The sequence below is a fragment of the Acipenser ruthenus genome, chromosome 9 (assembly GCF_902713425.1).
Source record: "Acipenser ruthenus chromosome 9, fAciRut3.2 maternal haplotype, whole genome shotgun sequence".
NCBI lineage: Eukaryota > Metazoa > Chordata > Actinopteri > Acipenseriformes > Acipenseridae > Acipenser > Acipenser ruthenus.
Genome location: NC_081197.1, coordinates 8123560 through 8144722, shown reverse-complemented (window position 1 = coordinate 8144722; position 21163 = coordinate 8123560). Strand labels below are relative to the sequence as shown.

General features: G+C 37.5%; 3 protein-coding genes and 1 long non-coding RNA gene across 7 annotated transcripts in view; 1 reads left to right on the top strand and 3 right to left on the bottom strand.

Moving 5' to 3' along the window:
- LOC117405656 (olfactory receptor 1468-like) overlaps window positions 1–21163 on the top strand; it is a 291007-nt gene that overhangs the window by 241923 nt on the left and 27921 nt on the right. The window lies entirely within an intron of this gene.
- Window positions 2293–3712, bottom strand: LOC131738044 (olfactory receptor 6N1-like). The gene has a single exon (XM_059031043.1). It carries the CDS (start codon window positions 3676–3678, stop codon window positions 2713–2715), a length of 966 nt encoding a protein of 321 aa, XP_058887026.1. The 5' UTR covers window positions 3679–3712; the 3' UTR covers window positions 2293–2712.
- Window positions 5352–9445, bottom strand: LOC117972842 (uncharacterized). Of its 2 annotated transcripts, none has more exons than XR_009329591.1 (3): window positions 9372–9445; window positions 5904–6142; window positions 5352–5682 (listed from the first exon to the last, which is right to left on the bottom strand). It is a non-coding gene; the product is annotated as an uncharacterized LOC117972842 (long non-coding RNA). The 2 variants fall into 2 exon arrangements; XR_004663712.2 differs by lacking the exon at window positions 9372–9445 and adding an exon at window positions 6812–7164.
- On the bottom strand, window positions 11987–14843 carry LOC117972841 (olfactory receptor 6N1-like). The gene is made up of 2 exons (XM_034923173.2): window positions 14777–14843; window positions 11987–13879 (listed from the first exon to the last, which is right to left on the bottom strand). The coding sequence occupies exon 2, from the start codon at window positions 13838–13840 to the stop codon at window positions 12875–12877; it is 966 nt and encodes a 321-aa protein (XP_034779064.1). The 5' UTR covers window positions 13841–13879; window positions 14777–14843; the 3' UTR covers window positions 11987–12874.

Genomic DNA, 21163 nt, shown 5'->3' with positions numbered 1-21163 from the left:
TAAAAAAAAAAAAAACACTATAACACTTTCACGTAGTGTTATAGGGTCCTTCACGTAACACAATACAATGTTTTTGTACATTTATCTCTTTGAAACCCCACAATATAATTTCAGTAGACATTTTAAAAATGTAGGTTTTTCAAAAATATCTGATTTTTTTTTTTTTTTTTTTTAATTATTGGAGTGGGAAATCAGCAAAAGTACTTTTTATAGCTCCTATATTGTATAATATTCTCTAGAGTGTCCTAAACCAAAAAATACAATTTTCAATTCTATTACTAAAAATAGATGTTTTGATGAATTTCAAAGATAGAAAGGCAAAGTCAGCCAAAAATGTGTAAAAAAAATCATAAAATCACTCAGGTGAAACAATGTATTGTAGTTTGCCCAAACATTAATATTTTTCAAAAAAACTTCCGGGAAGTGTTCTAAGGTCCCTCAGCTCATAGAATAACACGATTTTATACATGTATCTCTTTGAAAACACTAAGGGAAATACAGAATAAGTAAAATAAAAAACAACTAAATATAGTGTTGAAAAAGAAAAAGTTATTATGGTTTCTGAAGTACTTTATAATGTTCCCCAGAGTGTTCTGGAAAACTGACACCAATTCCAAGATGCTAATATAAAAAATAAATTGTGAATTCTTATAGGATGAGTCAAATACAGCCAAAAAAATGCGTGGCAGCCCTGCCATATCCAACAAAAACTTTATTTCCAAATTATACAAATCTTATTTACAAACCCAACAAAACACATTATGTACCTGTGCAGGGCCGCTGGCCTGCCACAATAACATAAACCACTTTTTATTTCTCTTTATTTTTTATTTACTATTGGAAGGAACAATAAAACATTTTTTTTAATAAATAAATGAAAAAGGTCAGTCATGTCCTCACCATTTTTTGCTTTAATTTACTGAATGTACAATCATTTCAAATACACCCGTCCCAACCGATCCCTTTTATATATTTTAGATTGTACTCTAATACATAAACAACATTAAAAAAGTAGCCTTAGTTATGATGTCATTTTACATACTGATACCTTGTTAGAACATAATACCATTATTGATTATTTATTTCACAATCATTTATCAAATTAAAAACATATCTTAAAAGCAGATAATCAGTCACGAAAGCCAATTCATTTTCTATTAATCAATTGATTTTCGTCATCATTTACTGATCATTGTCTGTGTTTCGGTTTGTTGTGGTTGAAAGATGCTGTCTGACTCTAGGCCTGGTAAGTCCTCACCTTCATGCAGATGATACAATGTTGTACTCTGCAGGTTCTTGTATATCTTTGGTCATCAAGGAACTGAACAGAGCTTTGTTGCTATTCTACAGTTCACTCAAGCTTATTTAATATAACAACTTCAAGCAAGCGGCACTGGAACATGTAATAGAGTACAAATAACCGGGCATATGGTTGGAAACTGCTTTTACTTTCAGAACACATATTACTTCTGTTAAACAAAAAATCAAGGCTAAATTGGGTTTTTTGTAAGAAATAAATAATAATACAATTAATTTTACTCATTAGATTTGTAACCTGAGCACCCTACCAAACCCATCATTGTGATGTGTATGAACTGCTACATTGGCATTCTTTGACTACTTGGCTTCTTAAACCCTGTTAAATGTTTGTTTATATTACAATAACTGGTAAAGTGCCAGCACTTTTGGTTTTTACTTTTGGTAGCACTTGTTTGAATTTCCAGCAGCAGATAGTTAGAATGTTTTACAGAGGGATTTGAAATTGACCAAACTTTTTAGTCATAAACTGATCCTTGCAATTGTTAAATCTGCATCGAAAGGGCTGGATTGTATTGTTTTATTTTACTTATTTTAGTGATGTGTTGTGATTTAATGTATGTATTGTTTTATTCTGTTATATCAGTATTGTTTTTAATTATTTTGCATGATGGATGTTAATTATATGTTGTCTCTGCTGCAGTTTGAGCCTTCTTGGCCAGGTCACCATGGTAAATAACAACTTCTTATCCATGTTTTTTTTTTCTTTTTACCTGGTTAAATAAAGGAATTACATTGAAATGAATTAGAGGCTATTTATTGAGGAATGGTCTTGTATACCCTCAGAAATATTTCAAAAGCATGCAGACTGAATGCAGTTGCTCTACAACTAGTTGACAAATGCTTTTTTGTTCATGAAAAAACACACATATTTTGTAGAAATAAAGTTTTATTGAACAAGATTGATTTTTTTTACACTGGCCCCTTAAATAAAGAAGGTATGTTCCTAAGAAAACAACTTAAAATATACAGTAATTTTTTTTTATTTCTCTCATTCTGTGATAGCAGCTGTGACTTTATTCAAACACAACATGTTTCAGAATACAGTCTGAACTGTTGCCATATACGTTACAGTTTTCTGATAGGGGATCATATTTTGTAATTATAACATACCTGTCATCATTATGCACTGAAAGTGAATAATAAGGCATTTCAATTTATTCACCTATTTGTTATTATACCCTGGAACTTCCAGTTGCATATTGGATTGGATTGTAGATTGCAGATGGAATGAAGCAGCAGCCCCAGTTTGATATGAGAATGAAATTAATTGAGTCTTGATTTCTGGGTCAATTTAAATTGAGCTCAAGGCCCAGCTTCCTTACACAGGTCAGTTGTCCTGACTCAAGAATCATGCATAGTTAAAATAAAACAAATGTACTAAATATTAACAAACTAGGTTTTGACAGTGTGTGGAATGTTACATAGTGCTCTAACTTGCTTTCTTTGGAGCATATTTCTAACCCTTTTGCGTACCTCTGGCAGGTTAAGACCATACATGAGTGGGTTCAAAAGCGGAGGAATTATTAGAAACTCTAATGACAAGGTGCTAACAACAATTTGGGGTAAAGCCGTAGAGTCTAAACGGCTAAGAACTACTTCACAAAGCATGGTGATAGAATAGTTGATCAGTGTAGTTAAATGTGGGAGACATGTTTGGAGAGCTTTCCTTCTGAATTCCTTGGAGCTTTTCTGACAAACAATAAGGATTTTTATATAGGAAAACAATATAAAAAACAGAGGTGGAAAAATTGCACAAACAGTAATTACAAAACCAACAATATTGTTAAGAGTAGTTGGTACACAAGATAGTTTAACAACTGACCAGTTGGAACAATACAGTCTTTCAATGTGGTTTCCACACAAAGGCAGTCTTGAAGAAAACAAAATACCAAGGGCCATGCTACAGAATGGAAATAGCCAGGCACCAAATAGTAATTTACAAACAACTCTATCTGTCATGATATTTGTATAGTGTAAAGGTTTACAAATGGCCACATATCTGTCATATGCCATCACTGTCAAATTGGTAAATTCAACAGCTGCATAACCATAGATAACAAACATTTGAATGAAACATCCAGCACGGGGAATCACTTGGGTCTCTGATAGAAGATCAGCCAGAAGTTTAGGATAGAAACCAGCAGTTCCATAAAGGGCGTTAACAGATAAACTACAGAGAAAGATATACATAGGCTCATGAAGGCTTCTTTCCAGAAATATTACTAACACAAGAACTACGTTTACAAAGACTATCAAGAGGTACCCAATAAGAGTAAAGACAAAATATACATATTTTATATTACCCATGTCCCCAAATCCAGTGAGTGTGAAAGTTTCAGTGTAAGACATGTTTTCCATTTCCGTTTCATGTGTTCAGAATGTCCCAGCCGAGGAGTCCTATTGATTAAAGTACAGGTGGAAATATTGAGTCAGAACTCCTTGGTATGTATTCCAGACAGGCAACCCTTTAAAACATTTTAAAAATCTGATCTCATAACACTGTGTTAAAACATTTATTTCAGCCACTAACCAACTTTTGAAAACACATGCCATAGTTGTTATGTTGCAATAACATGTATTACTTAATTGTAATGGGAGTGTCACACACTCACAGTTGTTTTATTAAAAAACAAAACAAAACAAAAAAAACCTTTGTATTATACAGTTTGTTTATACAGTTATCTTTTTATTAATGGACCGTAAACTACTATTTCTAATGACTACTAGAGTGACAAATCTTAAAAACATGCTATGATATGAACCGCTTTATAATTTGAATGAAACATTTACAGATTTTTTCACATGCCAGTACAGTCAGAATCACCTTCTAGACAGCATGCCAGTGGTTTTCAACCCTGGGCCTCCCATAACCAACAGTCTGGATTTTTGTTTCAACCAGGAACTACATTTTCTTTTAAACTGGCATTGTTTTCCAGTGCACAGCAGCCTCTGCAGTGTTGAACAGTGTTTAGATACAGTGATTTCCATGATGCTAATGCTGCTTGCGGTGTGTTTTTTCTGTATGTTTATGGCCCAAAAATGCAGTTAGAGTTTTTGGAACATTGACATATACTGTAGATGAAAAGATTAAATATAAAAATCTAGCAATAAACTTGCTACCGAAACATACGACCACAATAACACTTCTGCCTGTGGTTATATTGTATTGTTTGTGGTCTTTGTAACCACCTGCTTAATGTTTGAAATCATTTTAAAAAAATGTAAAATATAATTTACCTGTCTTCCAACAGCCTTAGTCCGAGCACTCTGCAGCAGGTCATACAGATGCAGTGTGTTGTCAAATAAAACATTGTGCGGCTTTATATCCTTCACTCTGGGAGGTGCTGTGTTCAGTTTCTATGTTTAAAATACCCAGGAGTCAACAGGGATCGAAGCAGTTTGTGTCCAAAGGCCCTGAGCACTCGGCTGACTGGCTGGGGATATCATTAGCTAACTTTGTACCTATTATACATGTTTCCAGTAAGTTCACATTCAGTCATTGGGCCCTTTTTACGTGATCAAATTAAAGTCAGTGTTAAAGTTACAGAACAACCTGTACTGTTTACAAGATATGCCTTACTTTACCTTTTTTGTGTCCCATGCTGTCTGTATCACAGCAATACATTATTTCAACCCAATCCTTCTTGTTTTTATATGCTTTATGCATCTATCGTGCGCCCTATTCACAAAACTTTCAGGACTGTTTAAAGGAATGTTTTTTTCGAAATATTTGATTTGAAGAATGTTTACAAACATTCTCCTAGGTTACATTTCTCAAGTTTTCCTCAGGATCAGATAACACTTTACATTAACAGTGTCTAATGACTGTGTATTTACATAGTAGTTACTTATTAAATACATGTGTACTATTACATAATTTCAATGTTATTATGCATAGTTACAGTGTACTTAATGTGTAAATCTTTATGCATCATAAATATAAGGGCACAGTTGTATCACAAACGATATATACCTGTGACACAATGCCTCATGTGGTGACATCAGCCCAGGAAATAGACAGACGGTTTTGGTGAGTGAAATGTGCTGTTGCGCCGGTTTATTATAAATAAAAAGATTTAAACACAAAACACTTTTTTTAAGCAAAACGACAGTGGCCAAAACGAACAAACAGATACAAAACAAGTACCATGCTGTTTCCACTCCACCATACGTAGCAATTGTTATGATTTTAATTGCTTAACATCATTTAAAACCATAAATCCTTACCAATACGATCCTGAAGCAAGCGATAATTATAAAAGCAATTATAAACAATTGTAATAGCTGACTTTCAAAAACTATAAACTTTCTCTCCTCAGCTGTATTTGGGGGTTACAGATTTCTTCTGCAGCTTCTGAAGTTCTGCAAAATATGGAGATGAACGTACAATTAGAATGCTGAATTTGCTTTCATATTTATTTCAATATTATAGCATGTTATAACATCACTTGGATGACAAGTACATAATAAAAATACTGGATGCAGCTACTACAGAAATAACTTTGGACAGGCATTATAAAAACGTGAAAATCAAGCACTGTGATTATGGAGAAAACTGATAAGTAAACAGGATGGTTTCTTACTCTGAACAATCAGATTGGTAGGTGTCAGGGTAAAATAATGGGTCCAGCTTGTTTTCATTTTCCTCAACTTCCTCACTTTGTATTAACATCTCATCTTGTACTGGTTTTAAGGATTGTTCTGCTTCTGATCGTCATCTCGTTCTGGAGATGTTGAGTTTGTGCAAGGTGAGCCAATTTCATCCGTTTGCACAGCTGCATCTTTGAAAGTTTTTTGGGTGTGCTATCATTCACCTGCACAGCTGCAGTAACAATTACAATTGTAGTATTATTTTACATGTAAAAGGTGGAATAAGAGCATCTTGATCTCACAGTGTTCTAATTAAAAGTAATGACGTATACATTTGTGATTCCATTTCAGAATTATTCTGCAGTTGACGGTAGTTAGCAGATTGCTTGTGAACTGCTAATCATAGTGTCATTGCTGTTCAGTTATACATTCTAACATAACCATTTACTGTAGGGAATGTAAGATTTACTTTACAGCTAGATTACTAGACTTTCTATCCCTCCATCTATCTTCAGTTGCAGAAGAAAGTATTGTCATCCTTAAAGTGAAACAATGTTATTCACTAATTTATTTAGTTTAATACACCTTAGTCTCTGTAAGTCGCCTTGGATAAAGGCGTCTGCTAAATAAACAAATAATAATAATAATAATGATAATAATAATAATAATTATAATAATACATATTGTTAAACTATACTTATTTAACAGTGATATGTTTTTGAAGTTTATTAAACACTCATTCATCCTAGCAAGTACTATTAAAGATTGCAGGTCAGTTATCTGAGTTCAGACAGGGGGTGCCAAAACTTATATCTGCAGCTCAGGAAGTGCCCTGATTGTGAATTATGATGATATCTTGTTTTTATGAAAATGTTACTACTGTTTTAAATTGTACTCTTACCCACGCCTTTGTAAGGCAATCTCCATTTCGGTGTTTGGACTGCTGTCTGACAGCTTTCTACATCTACACCACACCCTGCTGGAGGAAATGATTCGGATTCACTAGTGTCCTCTACGCTGTCCTTTGCTGCACTGTCATTTATGCTTTCGTGATCTTTATGAGACTCTTGCAACATCTGTTAAAAATAAAATAATGTATAACAGGACTAACAATTAATCGCACACATTTGTTTGTAAAACCTGTGGATTTCCATTTACCCTGTAGGGAAGATGTAATGACCTGTACTATTAGTAATCCGATCATCTGATCTTCTGTGTAGTCAGAAAAAAATTACAATAGACACATAGCGACAAACTTCCATTTCACATTTCTGTAATAACAGCCAAGGTAATAAAAGGTAGAAGAAAAAAAATGACAATAAAAACTTTTTTAAAGTGAAATACTTCATATACGATCGATTTCAAAGTGCTCTGCATCCATATCAAGTAGCACATTATTGGGACCCTTACCTCAGCTGTGTCACGCTTTCTTATTGCTCTGCATTTCTTTTTCCTCAGAGGCTGGGGCACATCTGAGCACAGTGTAGACAACTCAGTTGCGCCATGCCAATTTGCCCTTTTATGTTTTATGCTTTTTTTGTTTCAGTTGGGAATTGAAACAGAGACCTCCTGTTTGGTGGGGTTTCCACATCTGGCAGCAATACCCCTTTTTGGCATTTTCCAAATCTGCCTCCCATAGCGTTACAGTGTTACGAGGCAGCTGTGTTCCCCTTCACTTCCGCCGGCGTCTTCTGAGAGGAGTTTTCTAAACCAGGAAGTGGCTGTTTTTTTTTTCTGTTCGAATTGAAATGTAATCGTATCCTGATGTAACTATCACTGACACTTATCTGCTCCCATATTGAATCGTATTTTGTCATATTCTTGTACTTACTAGAACTGAAGTCATTGTATTTTATCTTGCTCCTAATTGTATCGATATTTGTACTGTGATTCTTGAAATGTATTTTTTGTTTATGACTAAGTCGCCCTGGATAAGGGTGTCTGCTAAGAAATAAAGAAATAAAAATTACAGAAATCGGCTGAACAGAGCTCAATAAAAAATAACCAATTAAAAGTTTCAGTTACCAATAGTTTTATCATACTCTGGGACCCGCGGGGAACACATGGTGAAAGTAAAAAATATTTCGATTTTCGCTGGATAGACACTTTAATGGAGCCCTGGGCTCTCCTTTTGTAGAATGTGGCTGCTCCCAATTAGCACCAATTATTCTATTAAGGAGCAGCCACATTCTCACATGTTTTTCGCAGGGACAGGATTTAAGCCTATCCCTGCCAACCACCACCAAAACACAAACAAAACACCACAATATCTTGCTCTGATCATTCAGTGTTCTGTTTAGACCACAAGTATATATTTAAAATAAATAGCAATACAGTGTGTACGTTTTTTTTATTAATCGATTAATTCAGGGAGTATTTTACCCGGCAGATCTTTACTTTCATTGTCAACAGACTATGCTTTGACACGGATGCATTTTGAAACCTGTATATGGACTCTTCACAACCGTCTTTAGAAAGAACCTTGACCTCAGTCTGTTAACTTACATCCTCTCTGTTGTTTCCTACCTTTTCCAGTTTTAAATAAAGGGCTGCGGGCTGTTTGGATAAGTCAAACGCAGGCAGAGCGGAGACTGGCATTTATTGACTAAACTCATTCTCAAGGACTCCAAATCAAAACAACAATAGAAATCTGAAATTATTTCAGGCATTTTAAGGCATAGGTGTAGAAAGATAGGTCAGGTTTTTCAGCAACGGGCCAGCTGAGAATTCGAGTACCGAGTTATGATTTAAATCTGTTCTTAACTCCAACACACACACACACACCTACCTTAACATTAGGGTTGGGGTTAGGACCATAGAAGAATTGCATTTATGGCAATTCATTTAGTTTTTCAACATTTAATATAGTTTAATATAGGAAAAAAAAAACCTATTAGCAATCTCACTCACTTTCACTGTATCGGTGGCCATAACAGAGCAGACAGGAGGATAAATTGTAAGCGGTGTGGTACAATGCCATGGTCTCGAGAACAAGCAATGGCTCATAGAGAACTTTTCATGTGTTCAAAAGAATGTCGTAGTTTTACATTGGCCCGTCTTTCTGCACCTATGCCCATTTTAAAGTTGTTATAAAACACATATCACAGGCAGTATTGTTTGAATTACCGACACAGCTCTATTCTGAACTTCAGCAGCACACCACTGGATTGGAATGTAAGCAAAGACACATTTCAAAACTAGTCCCAGTAAGCATGTTACCAAAAATACATATACTGTATACATATAATTGTGACAGATGGCCCTCTCTCTGGTTCTTTTTCAGCACTTTCGTGACCCAGATACACAACAAAAATAAACAAACAAAAAGCCTAGGTCCTCTTGGAGCACTAAACTAATCTTTGCACACTAACCTTGATCTGTAAAACGGGGCAGCTACTCTGCTTGTCAGATTAAAAAAATACTTTTCACAAACACTGATCAAAAAAAGGTTTTCTCACTACCTTTTCTTTCTCTTTCTACGGTTGCACACACTCCCAACCAGGCTCTTCACTCAGCAGCCCCCAATAGACTGCCTGCCTTTCTTTTATGATCACCAGCTGGCAACCAATTAAATCAATTTGAAAACAGTTATACACTGGGGAATGTAGTCCTGAACCCCCAGGACTATATTTTCTTTCTCTTTCTCCCCATCCTGCCACTAATTATATATATATATATATATATATATATATATATATATATATATATATATATATTTTAGCTCAAAGAGCCAGCTGCCCAACGTTTCGATATGTTGTACATATCTTTCTCAAGGGAGCCTGTGTTTGAATCCAAACATTGGAGGTATTTATAGGTTTTTGACGGCATGACAACTACTTGTTATTGTTTACATTCAAATTCACGATTTATTCTTACATGATGTAATGGTGTTCTATATATTGTGACATCATTTTTACTTCTATCTTTGAATCTGTATTAATTCTAATTAACACTACTTTATATAAACTTATATTTTTATTATATCATGCAATGCTGGCTTTGAGGATCAGTCTAGATTTGGCCTCCCCAGCGCATCAGCATGCACAACTTTTGAATGAATTTTGTTTATTTATTTAAATGTTATATATTTATTGAAGTTAATTAGTTCACTCTTTTCTGTTGAGTCCCGCTGGCATAATCGTGTTCAGTCTATTTATCCATTTACTTTCTTTTATTCTTCGATATGTCGCATTGTCTAATTTGAGCTGTTCTAATACTACAAACTTTACATCATTTATGTCATGTCCCTGACTGGTGAAGTGCTGTACTATTGGTTCATTCATTTTTTTATTTCTAATTAATGAAAGGTGGTTCTGAATTCTTTTATATAAAGTAGTTCCAGTCTCTCCAACATATTTGATTTCATCACATTTTTCACAGGCTATTCCATAAACAACATTGCTATTTTTACAGTAGGTATTAGTTTTTAGTGGATATGTGGTGTTCTTATGTTTAATTATATTTTTACGTTTGTCTATGTATTTACACACTTTACATCTACTAGTGCATATGTTCGTAGAACCTATTTTGTCAATTATTCTTTTATGTTTACTGTGAACTAAAATATCACCTAAATTAGCTTCTCTTTTGAATGCTACAACTGGGGCCTTAAGAAATACTTTTTTTAATTTTTCTGAATTATGTAGAATCCACAAGTGTTTCCAAACTATCTTAGAAATATTGGGCAAAAGTTTAGAGTAAGTCATTATTAATGGGACTCTTTTGACCTTTTTATCTCTATTTTTATAATCTAGTAGATCATCTCTTTTTAGTTTATCCACTTTTCTTAACTCCGTCTCTATAATTCATTCTTTGTATCCTCTTTTTTTAAGATTTGTTTTTAATACATTTCTTTGTTTTACATAGTCACTTTCTTTTGAGCATATTCTTCGTATTCTTATTCCTAGACCCTTTGGGATTGCCCTTTTAGTGTGTATCGGATGTGCAGAGGACATGTGTAAATACTGGTGCATGTCAGTAGGTTTACAGAAGAGGTCAGTCTCAATTGAACCTTCTTCAAGTTTTACTATGGTATCTAAAAATTCTATTTCTTTCCTTGTCCATCGAAGGTCCACCTTAATATTACTGTGTATTTCATTTGCCATTTTATGAAACTGGAAAAGAGATTCTTCTCCATGTGTCCAAACCCCAAAAATATCATCTACAAACCGAATGTATTCTAAAGGTTCTCTTTTTGATTTTCTAAGTAATTGTTCTTCCCATTTCCCCATGTATGTACTGGCAAAATGCATTCCTAATTTAGATCCTATTGCGGTACCATCGTTTTGTTTGTAATTCTTATCAACAAATGTAAAATAACTGTTTTCTAAAACTATGTTGATCATGTTCAGTACCTCTGCTGTAGGTATTGATTTATCTAGTCTATTATCTAGTGCTTTTTGACAAGCTTCCAAAGTTTCTTTACGAGGGACACTTGGGTACAAGGATTTTACATCCATGCAAAATAAAATTGTATTCTCTGGAAGGTTGTGTTTTATTGATTCAAGTCTTTTTAAAAATTGTGTTGTATCCTTAACATAGCTTGGTAATTTCTCAACGTGCGACCTAAGTTGTTTTTCTGCTATTTCAGCTATTATGTGTGTTGGATTATCAATTGTACTGACTATCATTCGCATAGGGTGATTTTCTTTGTGCATTTTAGGATTTCCTCTTGCTAGGCCTGTTCTCGCATTATGTGGCTGCATGTATTTTTTTAATTCTTTTGATATAATGCCTTTATTGTATAGTCTCTCCATATATATATATGTATATATATATATATATATATGTATGTATGTATATTTTTTTGCATTACTTTGAGTAGTGCTGTGTTTGAAGGTTCGTTCGCTAGCCAGGAATTCGAAGGTAGTTTTAGCAGATGTCGTGCTTCAGTAAAATATGTACTGGATACCAAGTGTACAAGACAATATGAACTTTCAGTATTATAAATGAGATGTACTTTTAAAACATCAAAAGCATAAAAGACAACGCACTTTCTTCAAACAATGTTCAATGTTTTTTTTTTTATTTATTTTTTCTTTTTTTTATAAAATAAACAATAAGAAATGTAGCCATGCACAATATGATATGGAACGTGCCTTCATTACCTTTATTGCTGCTCTGACTTTTTACACATCATGTAATTTCTGGAAGTGATTTATTTCAAAGTGTTTTAAATTTGATCAGAATATCAGAGATTTCCTTTAACTTGATTTGTCACTATCAGGTCCCTAATCTCTGGTAAAGGGCCTTGAATGTTCTTTCAAACTATGTTTAGTCTCTGTTCCAAATCAACTTGCCAGAAATTATGTAAATACAGCATACACTTACTTATATAATTGACCTTTTTTTCTGTTTCATGAAAGAAACTCTCTGTACACACCCTTTGGATGTTTTCTTTCAAAGTAGACAAAACTATGATTCCTCACTGTCGTATACGTTCAATCTATCTATTTATATTATAGCAAATAAAGTAAAAAAAAAAATTAAAAAAATAGAATAGTGTTTGCTGTCAGCTGCAGCACAGTAACCACAACTGAGATCTCTGGTTTTATTCCACATGATATATGAATAAAAATAAAAATGTGGTTCAAAATAACATTGTACACCTGTTCTCAAATAAAACCAAAGAAAACAAAAAAAGCCCCACAAGAAACACCTCCTTAAAAAGGGATTCCATTACTTTTGTTTAACTAAAACAAGAAGAGGAAGACTGAATTTAAACACACCGTGGCACAAAAAAAGAAACAACACAAAATGGCAAAAGAGAAGATTGCAAAAAACACAAAATAGTCTGATAACACAAATACAACTATCAATAAATTATACACTTGAGTTTTTTTCAATGAAAAATGAAAATACTATTATTTGCAGTCATGCATATGCACAAACTGAAGGACTTTTGTTATTTAGTATAAAAGTACACAAACATAATCTTAACAAGAAAGTACATGATACATAATAGTTAGTATTTTGCAGCGTGTGAGCTGTCTAATATTGGTATAATTTGCTTTCTTCGGAGCATATTTATAATCCTTTTCCGTACCTCAGGCAAGTGGAATCCATACAAGAGAGGATTAAGAAGGGGAGGAATTATTAGACACTCCAATGACAGATTGGCAGCAAAAATTTGGGGCATATCCTTTGAGTCTAATCGACTAAGAGCTATTTCACAAAAACCTGTTATTGAATAGTTGATCAGTGTAGTTAAATGTGGGAGACATGTTTGGAGAGCTTTCCTTCTGAATTCCTTGGAGCTTTTCTGACAAACAATAAGAATGTGTACATAGGAAAACAATATAAAAAACAGAGGTGGAAAAATTGCACAAATAGTAATTACTAAACCAACAATATTGTTCAGAGTAGTTGGTACACAAGATAGCTTCACTACTGACCAGTTGGAACAATACAGTCTTTCAATTTGGTTTCCACATAAAGGCAGTCTTGAAGAAAACAAAAGAATAAGGGCCATGCTACAGAATGGAAATAGCCAGGCACCAGCCAGTAATTTACAAACAACTCTATCTGTCATGATATTTGTATAGTGTAAAGGTTTACAAATGGCCACATATCTGTCATATGCCATCACTGTTAAAATGGTAAATTCAGCAATTGCATAACCATAGATAACAAATATTTGAATGAAACATCCAGCATGAGGAATCACTTGGGTCTCTGATAGAAGATCAGCCAGAAGTTTAGGATAGAAACCAGCAGTTCCATAAAGGGCGTTAACAGATAAACTACAGAGAAAGATATACATAGGCTCATGAAGGCTTCTTTCCAGAAATATTACTAACACAAGAACTATGTTTACAAAGATTATCAAGAGGTACAAAATAAGGGTAAGTAGAAAATATACATATTTAGTTTTACCCATGTCCCCAAATCCAGTGAGTGTGAAAGTTTCAGTGTAAGACATGTTTTCCATTTCCGTTTCATGTGTTCAGAATGTCCCAGCCAAGGAGACCTATTGATAAAAAATACAGCTGGAAATCAGATCTCTATACCACTAACAAACTTTTGAAAATACATGCCATAGTTGTTATGTTGCAATAAAATGTATTACTTAATTGTAATGGGAGTGCTAAATACTGACAGTTGGTTTATTTAAAAAACTATCATATGAGTTTAGTCATTTTTAAACTGTCAGGTGATACAGTTTTGTATTAATGGACAGTAAACTACTATTTTTAATGACTACCAGAGTGACAAACCTTCATTAAAACACGCTATGATATGAACAGCTTTAAACCTTGAATGAAACAGTACAGCGAATAAGAAAAAAGTCATATACAGTCTATTGATACATTTCAACTGTTCACTTGTGCTTAATAATGATGTCTTAGTAATGTCTTATGTAATAGGGTGTAATTTACAGATTGTAATGTATTATTTTTCACATGCCAGTACAGTCAAATTAGTTGCCAGAATTACCTTCTAGACAGCATGCCAGTGGTTTTCAACACTGGACCTCCCGTAACCAAGTCTGGATTTTTGTTTCAACCAGGAACTACATTTTCTTTTAAACTGGCATTGTTTTCCAGTGCACAGCAGCCTCTGCAGTGTTGAACAGTGTTTAGATACAGTGATTTCCCTAAAGCTAATGCTGCTTGCTGTGTGTTTTTTCTGTATGTTTATGGCCCACAAATGCAGTTAGTTTTTGCAACATTATATGCTGTACATTAAAAGGTTACATAAACTGAAGTTGGTATATTGTGAAATGTCTTTAAAATCTAGCAATTAATTTGCTACCATAACATAGGACCAAAATAACACATTTGTCTGTGTTTATATTGTATTGTCTGTGGCCTTTGTATCCACCTGCTTAATTTGTGAAATAAGAAACATGTAAAATATAATTTACCTGTCTTCCAACAGCCTTAGTCCGAGCACCCTACAGCAGGTCATACAGATGCAGTGTGTTGTCAAATAGAGCATTGTGCAGCTTTATATCCTTCACTCTGGGAGGTGCTGTGTTCAGTTTCTATGTTTAAAATATCCAGGAGTCAACAGGGGTCGAAGCAGTTTGTGTCCAAAGGCCCTGAGCACTCGGCTGACTGGCTGGGGATCTCATTATCTAACTTTGTACCTATTATACATGTTTCCAGTAAGTTCACCTTCAGTCGTTGGGCCCTTTTCACTTGATCAAATTAAAGTCAGTGTTAAAGTTACAGAACACCCTGTAATGTTTACAAGATATGCCTTACTTTACCTCTTTTGTATCCCATGCTGTATGTATACATTATTTCAACACAATCCCACTTGTTTTTATGTGCTTTATGCATCTATCGTGGGCCCTATTCACAAAACTTTCAGGACTGTTTAAAGGAATGTTTTTTCTAAATATTTGATTTGAAGAATGTTTACAAACATTCTCCTAGTTTACATTTCTCAAGTTTTCCTCAGGATCAGATAACACTTTACATTACCTTACCTAGATTGCTCCAGTAAATTAAAAAAAAAACTGTATAAATGGGTAATTGTATGTAAAAAATAATGTGTACAAAATAATGTATGTAAAAATAATGTGATATCTTGTAAGAATTGTAAGTCGGCCTGGATAAGGGCGTCTGCTAAGAAAATAATAATATTTTAAACTACATTAAGCATGTCTAATGACTGTGTATTTACATATCAGTTATTTAGTAAATACAGATGTAACAGGGTCAAGAATGCCCTGTTCAAATTTATTTTACACTTGTATGTTGTTATTTTTATAAAATGTATTTTATGATTGGATTAGTGCACGCTTTGTGTTGTCTGACACTTTATAATTGATTTGTATCACGTTATGTTGGCTTCTCTACCCGCTTCCCTGTGTTTGCCCTGTTGAGCACCTAGTAATTGAATTATTGATCAATTTATGCACCTGAATATAAATAGCACGGGATGGCCATCCTGGGGTTTGTGTGTCTTTGCAGGAGTGGGAACGCAGTGTTTGGAGCGGGGAACGACGAGTGAGAGAGACTGAAACGGATCAGTAAATGGAGCATCCCGACAATAAGTATTGGGCTGATGGTATGCCGGTGTGGAATAATGAGTGCGATCGGCCCGAGTGTTTTTAGCCTATTTGGTAGTCGATTGGAGTCTAAGCAGTGCACAGAATAGGCTATATTGCGATGCTGGTTTCTCTCTCGCTCTCTCTGTGCGTGTTCCCTCCCCTGCACGGACATTGTGTGTGTGTGGTGTGGGTATTTGTACTTTTGAACCGTGGTATTGTTTTTATTGATAGTTTTATCATGTCTTTCAATGTGTATCTCCACTTTATTGCTGGGTAGCAGCGTTGTTGCATTTGCACTTTAATACATGGTCTAATTCAGGTGAACCTTGTTTAACCGCTTGAAATCTTGCTACCTGTTAGTAGGTTAATGGAATTGTCTTATTATACCAGTAACGTTTGAAACTTTGAGTTGCTATTGGAAGTTTATAATAAACAAACGTCTGCTAAAATGTATTTGATTTTCTTGGTGACCTTGTTCCTACATTTTTAGATCTGTTATCTGAATAAAAAGAACCTAAAGGATCTTCTGTAATTTGTTTGGTGCCTTATCGCACTGAACTGGCGTAGGCAGGCTACATTAGTACTTTTACTTTCAACACTTGCTACATCTTGTGATATTTATGAATTAAAGGCAGGTTTGTGGTGTGTTTTTTACGATTCCATGACTGGGGAGGTGTTACACATGTGTACTATTACATAATTTCAATGTTCTTATGCATAGTTACAGTGTACTTCATGTGTAAATCTTTATGCATCATTGTGGCAGGGTGACTGGGCGGTGACGTCAGGCAGAAGCAGGAAAGTAAACACACACCAGGCAAGTACTGCAGTTAAAGTAAATGATGCAGTGTGTCTTTTTATTTTTAAATAACAAAAATAAAATAAATATTTAAACAAAAACACTTGCTCACAGAGCGAAAATAAAACAGTAAATAAAAATAATCACGAACACAAAATACTAAATAAAACACAGGTCAGGCTGGGCAGATTGCCTTCACTGTTCCTATGTCTTTTTAAGTTTCGTTTCTTTTTCTGCTCTCTCCTCTCTAACCCCCCCCCCGCAGCTAAAACAGCAGGTCTTTTATATCCTGGCCGAGGGGTTAACTGGCTATCAATTCTCTCATTACCCCACAGGTAGCATTAGTATGCGTGACTGCCAGCTAATTCAATAATCGCCAGCTGACACAGTCACGCATTTCCACAAGGTTTTTTTTAAAACAAAACACGGCTATGCCGTAAATACATTTTTAAATAAATACAACAAAACAACTGGCGCTTCACCGTCATATAAATACCATAACTAAACAAACAAACAAATAAATACAAAATTACACGGGCGGAGGGGTAAACCCTGTTCTAAAATAAATAAACAAATCAATGTACAGGGCACCTCGTCCTGTTACATATCCCCACCTTGTGCAACGCACACTTGGCCCCAACGACCACCTCCCCCCTCAGTCTCAAAGTCCTGGAATAGGGGAAGCACAGTGTCCATGGGGGTGGCCATGGTGGGAGGTCCGGTACCCCCAATTCTACGTGGCCGACAGCTCCCTCTTTCGGGGCTCCCGCCACACACTATCCTGCCGCGAAAGTGCAGCTGGGGGAGCCGGTCTCCTGACCCCACCCCCCCCTCCCCTCCCCTCCCCCCCTCCCCTCCCCCCCCCCTTCTTTATGGCCGGCAGTTCCCCTCCGTGGGGCTCTGGCCACCCAATTTCCGGCAGCGAAACTGCTGCGGGGGGAGCTGGTCTCCTGACCTCCCCCCCACTTCTTCGTGGCCGCCAGCTCCCCTTCATGGGGCTCCGGCCACAGTGTAGCGACCCCAGGCAAAGCAGAGCCCATGGCGACCCCAGGCGAAGCAGGACCCTCGACGACCCCAGGCGAAGCAGGATCCTCGATGACCCCAGGCGACGGCAGCAGCAGCAGACCCTCGGGAGGCGACGGCAGCAGCAGCTGACCCTCGGGAGGTGACGGGAGCAGCAGGGGACCCTCGGGAGGCGAACTCGGGAGCGGAGCCCCTGGCCATGGAGGCGGCAGCGGGAGCTCCACTTCTCCCTCGTACCCTGTACCCTGTGCGGAGCAAAAGGCAGCCCCAGGCGATGCGGAGCAGCAGGCAGCACCAGGCGATGTGGAGCAACAGGCAGCCCCAGGTGATCCAGGCGTGGCATCCCTGAGCGGACCGGGCGTGGCATCCCTGGGCGGTGCGATGCTGGCATCCTTGGGCGGTGCGATGCTGCCATCCTTGGGCGGTGCGAGGCTGGCATCCCCGGGCGGTGCGAGGCTGGCATCCCCAGGTGGTGCGAACTGCCCTCCCCTTCTGGCTGCAGCCGTGAAACCAGCAGGCATGCTCCCTTTGCTGGTGGCGGTGAAGGAGGCGGAACCAGCAGGCATGCTCCCTCTGCTGGTGGCGGTGGGAGCGACAAGTCGTCCTCCCATGGAGGTGGAGGCGGAACCAGCAGGTACTCTCCCTCTGCTGGCGGAGGTGGGAGCGACACACAGTCCTCCCAGGGCGGTGGAGGTGGCACCAGCAGGAACTCTCCCTCTGCTGGCGGAGGCGGGAGCGACACGCAGTCCTCCCACGGAGGTGGAAGCGGAACCAGCAGGAACTCACCCTCTGCTGGCGGAGGTGGGAGCGACACACAGTCCTCCCATGGAGGTGGAACCAGCAGGAATTCTCCCTCTGCTGGTGGAGACGTGGGCTGTAGACGTTCGGCCTCCCCCCTTTTGGGCTGTGGACGCACCGGCTCCTCCCTCTTGGGCTGTGGACATTCAGCCTCCCCCCTCTTGGGCTGTGGACGCACCGTCTCCCACTCCAGGTCCGTGTCCCCTCTCTGCCTCCTTCTGCTCACCTTTTCTCCCTTGGCCTGTGGAGGTGATGGGGTCTGCTGCTCCAGCAGCCAAAACCAGCCTTATGCACAGGACACCTCCCCATTGTGTAGGCTTCCCAGAAGCAGGGGTCTTCATAGGGGCAGTCCCCCCGGTCATGCCCAAACTCCATACAGATGACACACAGGGGGGCCCCTTCAGCTCTCCACTGCTCCTGTTCCATGTCCCAGTAAGGGGGTCCCAGTTGGGTGGGGTCCCGTGACCACCATCTCCTCTCACCACTCTCATGCTGCTGCTGCTGCTTCTGGCAGCTCTTTCTCCTCTTTCCTCTCATCCTTCTGCCTCCTCACTCTCCTTTCTCCACAAGTACTAATAATAATAAAAAACCCGAAAAAAACGAAAAAAACTGCAGTACCCCTCTTCTGCCTGAGTCTAGGAGGCGCTGGTGATCCCATGCTGGACACCAAGTGTGGCAGGGTGACTGGGCAATGACGTCTGGCAGAAGCAGGAAGGTAAACACACACCAGGCAAGTACTGCAGTTAAAGTAAATGACGCGGCGCGTCTTTTTATTTTTAAATAACAAAAATAAAATAAATATTTCAACAAAAAACACTTGCTCACAGAGCGAAAATAAAACAGTAAACAAAAATAATTACAAACACAAAATACTAAATAAAACACAGGTCAGGCTGGGCAGATTGCCTTCACTGTTCCTATGTCTTTTTAAGTTTCGTTTCGTTTCGTTTTCCGCTCTCTCGTTCCTCTTGCTTTCTCCTTTCTAACACCCCCCCCCCCCCCCCCCGCAGCTAAAACAGCAGGTCTTTTATATCCTGGCCGAGGGGTTAACTGGCTATCAATCCTCGTTACCCCTCGGCCACAGTCTGCACAGGTAGTATTACTATGCGTGACTGCCAGCTAATTCAGTAATCGCCAGCTGACAGTCACGCATTTCCACGAGGTTTTTTTAAAACAAAACATGACTATGCCGTAAATAACTAAACAAACAAACAAATAAATACAAAATAACACGGGTGGAGGGGGAAACCCTGTTCTAAAATAAATAAGCAAATCAATGTACAGGGCACCTCGCCCTGTTACAATCATAAATATAAGGGTACAGTTGTATCACAAACGATATATCACTGTGACACAATGTCTCATGTGGTGACGTCAGGCCAGGAAATAGACAGACGGTTTTGGTGAGTGAAATGTGCTCTTGCGCTGGTTTATTATGAATAAAAAAATGTAAACACAAAACACTTTTGTAAAGCAAAACGGCACAGTGGCCAAAACGAATGAACAGATACAAAACAAGTACCATGCTGATTCCACTCCACCATGCAATTGTTATGATTTTAATTGCTTTTTTTTTCTCTCCCATTCTTTCTCCATGAACACACAGAACAAAAACTCACCAAACTCCCTCCCTCCTTAAAGTGTCCTTCCAGAGATTTGAACAACTAATAAAAATTAACTAGTTTAAATACCCCAAAACAAACTCCAATGTTCCGTTTTACTCAAAAGTTGCTGGAAAGCAGTATAATTTTAAGTTTTAAATCAGCATTTTGGTGAACAGGAAGCGTGCTTCAGTGGTTGCTATGGAACTCCTCCCGTTGCTATATGACGTGCGCAGGGGAAGGGAAGTGGAACAGAAGCAGCATGGCTACGCAGGGAGCTAGCAAGTGTTTACAAAAAAATGGAGGTATGACACAGGCCCGGTTTTTGGGATGGAACCGCATAACAGTCTCGCGTTTTGATTGGTCCATGTCTGTCACATGAATATGTCGTCACACGAGTGGAAAAGCGTGCAGGCATTTTTAACATTGTGATCAGAGAGAGAGAGTGATCCGCTTTCCACAACCTTTCCATTAAAATATAATGTGGTATTATGCTGTACTGATATAACAAACTATGGGTGATTACTTTATATGAATTATTATGTTATGCACGAATGTAAGAATTGGCTTTCTGTGGTGGTGTACTTTTTTCTTTCAAGTAGCATATATCTATAATCGGTTTTGCGATATATTTTAATATAAAATGTATACACAATTGCAGTTTTGTTAGAGGATACATTAGTTTATTCCACTGGATTGGAATGTAAGCAAAGACACATTTCAAAACTAGTCCCAGTAAGCATGTTACCAAAAATATATATACTGTATACATATAATTGTGAGAGATGACCCTCTCTCTGGTTCTTTTTCAGCACTTTTGTGACCCAGATACAAAACAAAAATAAACAAACAAAAAGCCTAGCTCCCCTTGCAGCACTAAACTAAACTTTGCACAGAAACCTTGAACTGTGAAACGGGGCAGCTACTCTGCTTACCGACTTAAAAAAAACACTTTTCACAAACACTGATCAAAAAAAGGTTTTCTCACTACCTTTTCTTTCTCTTTCTACGGTTGCACACACTCCCAAC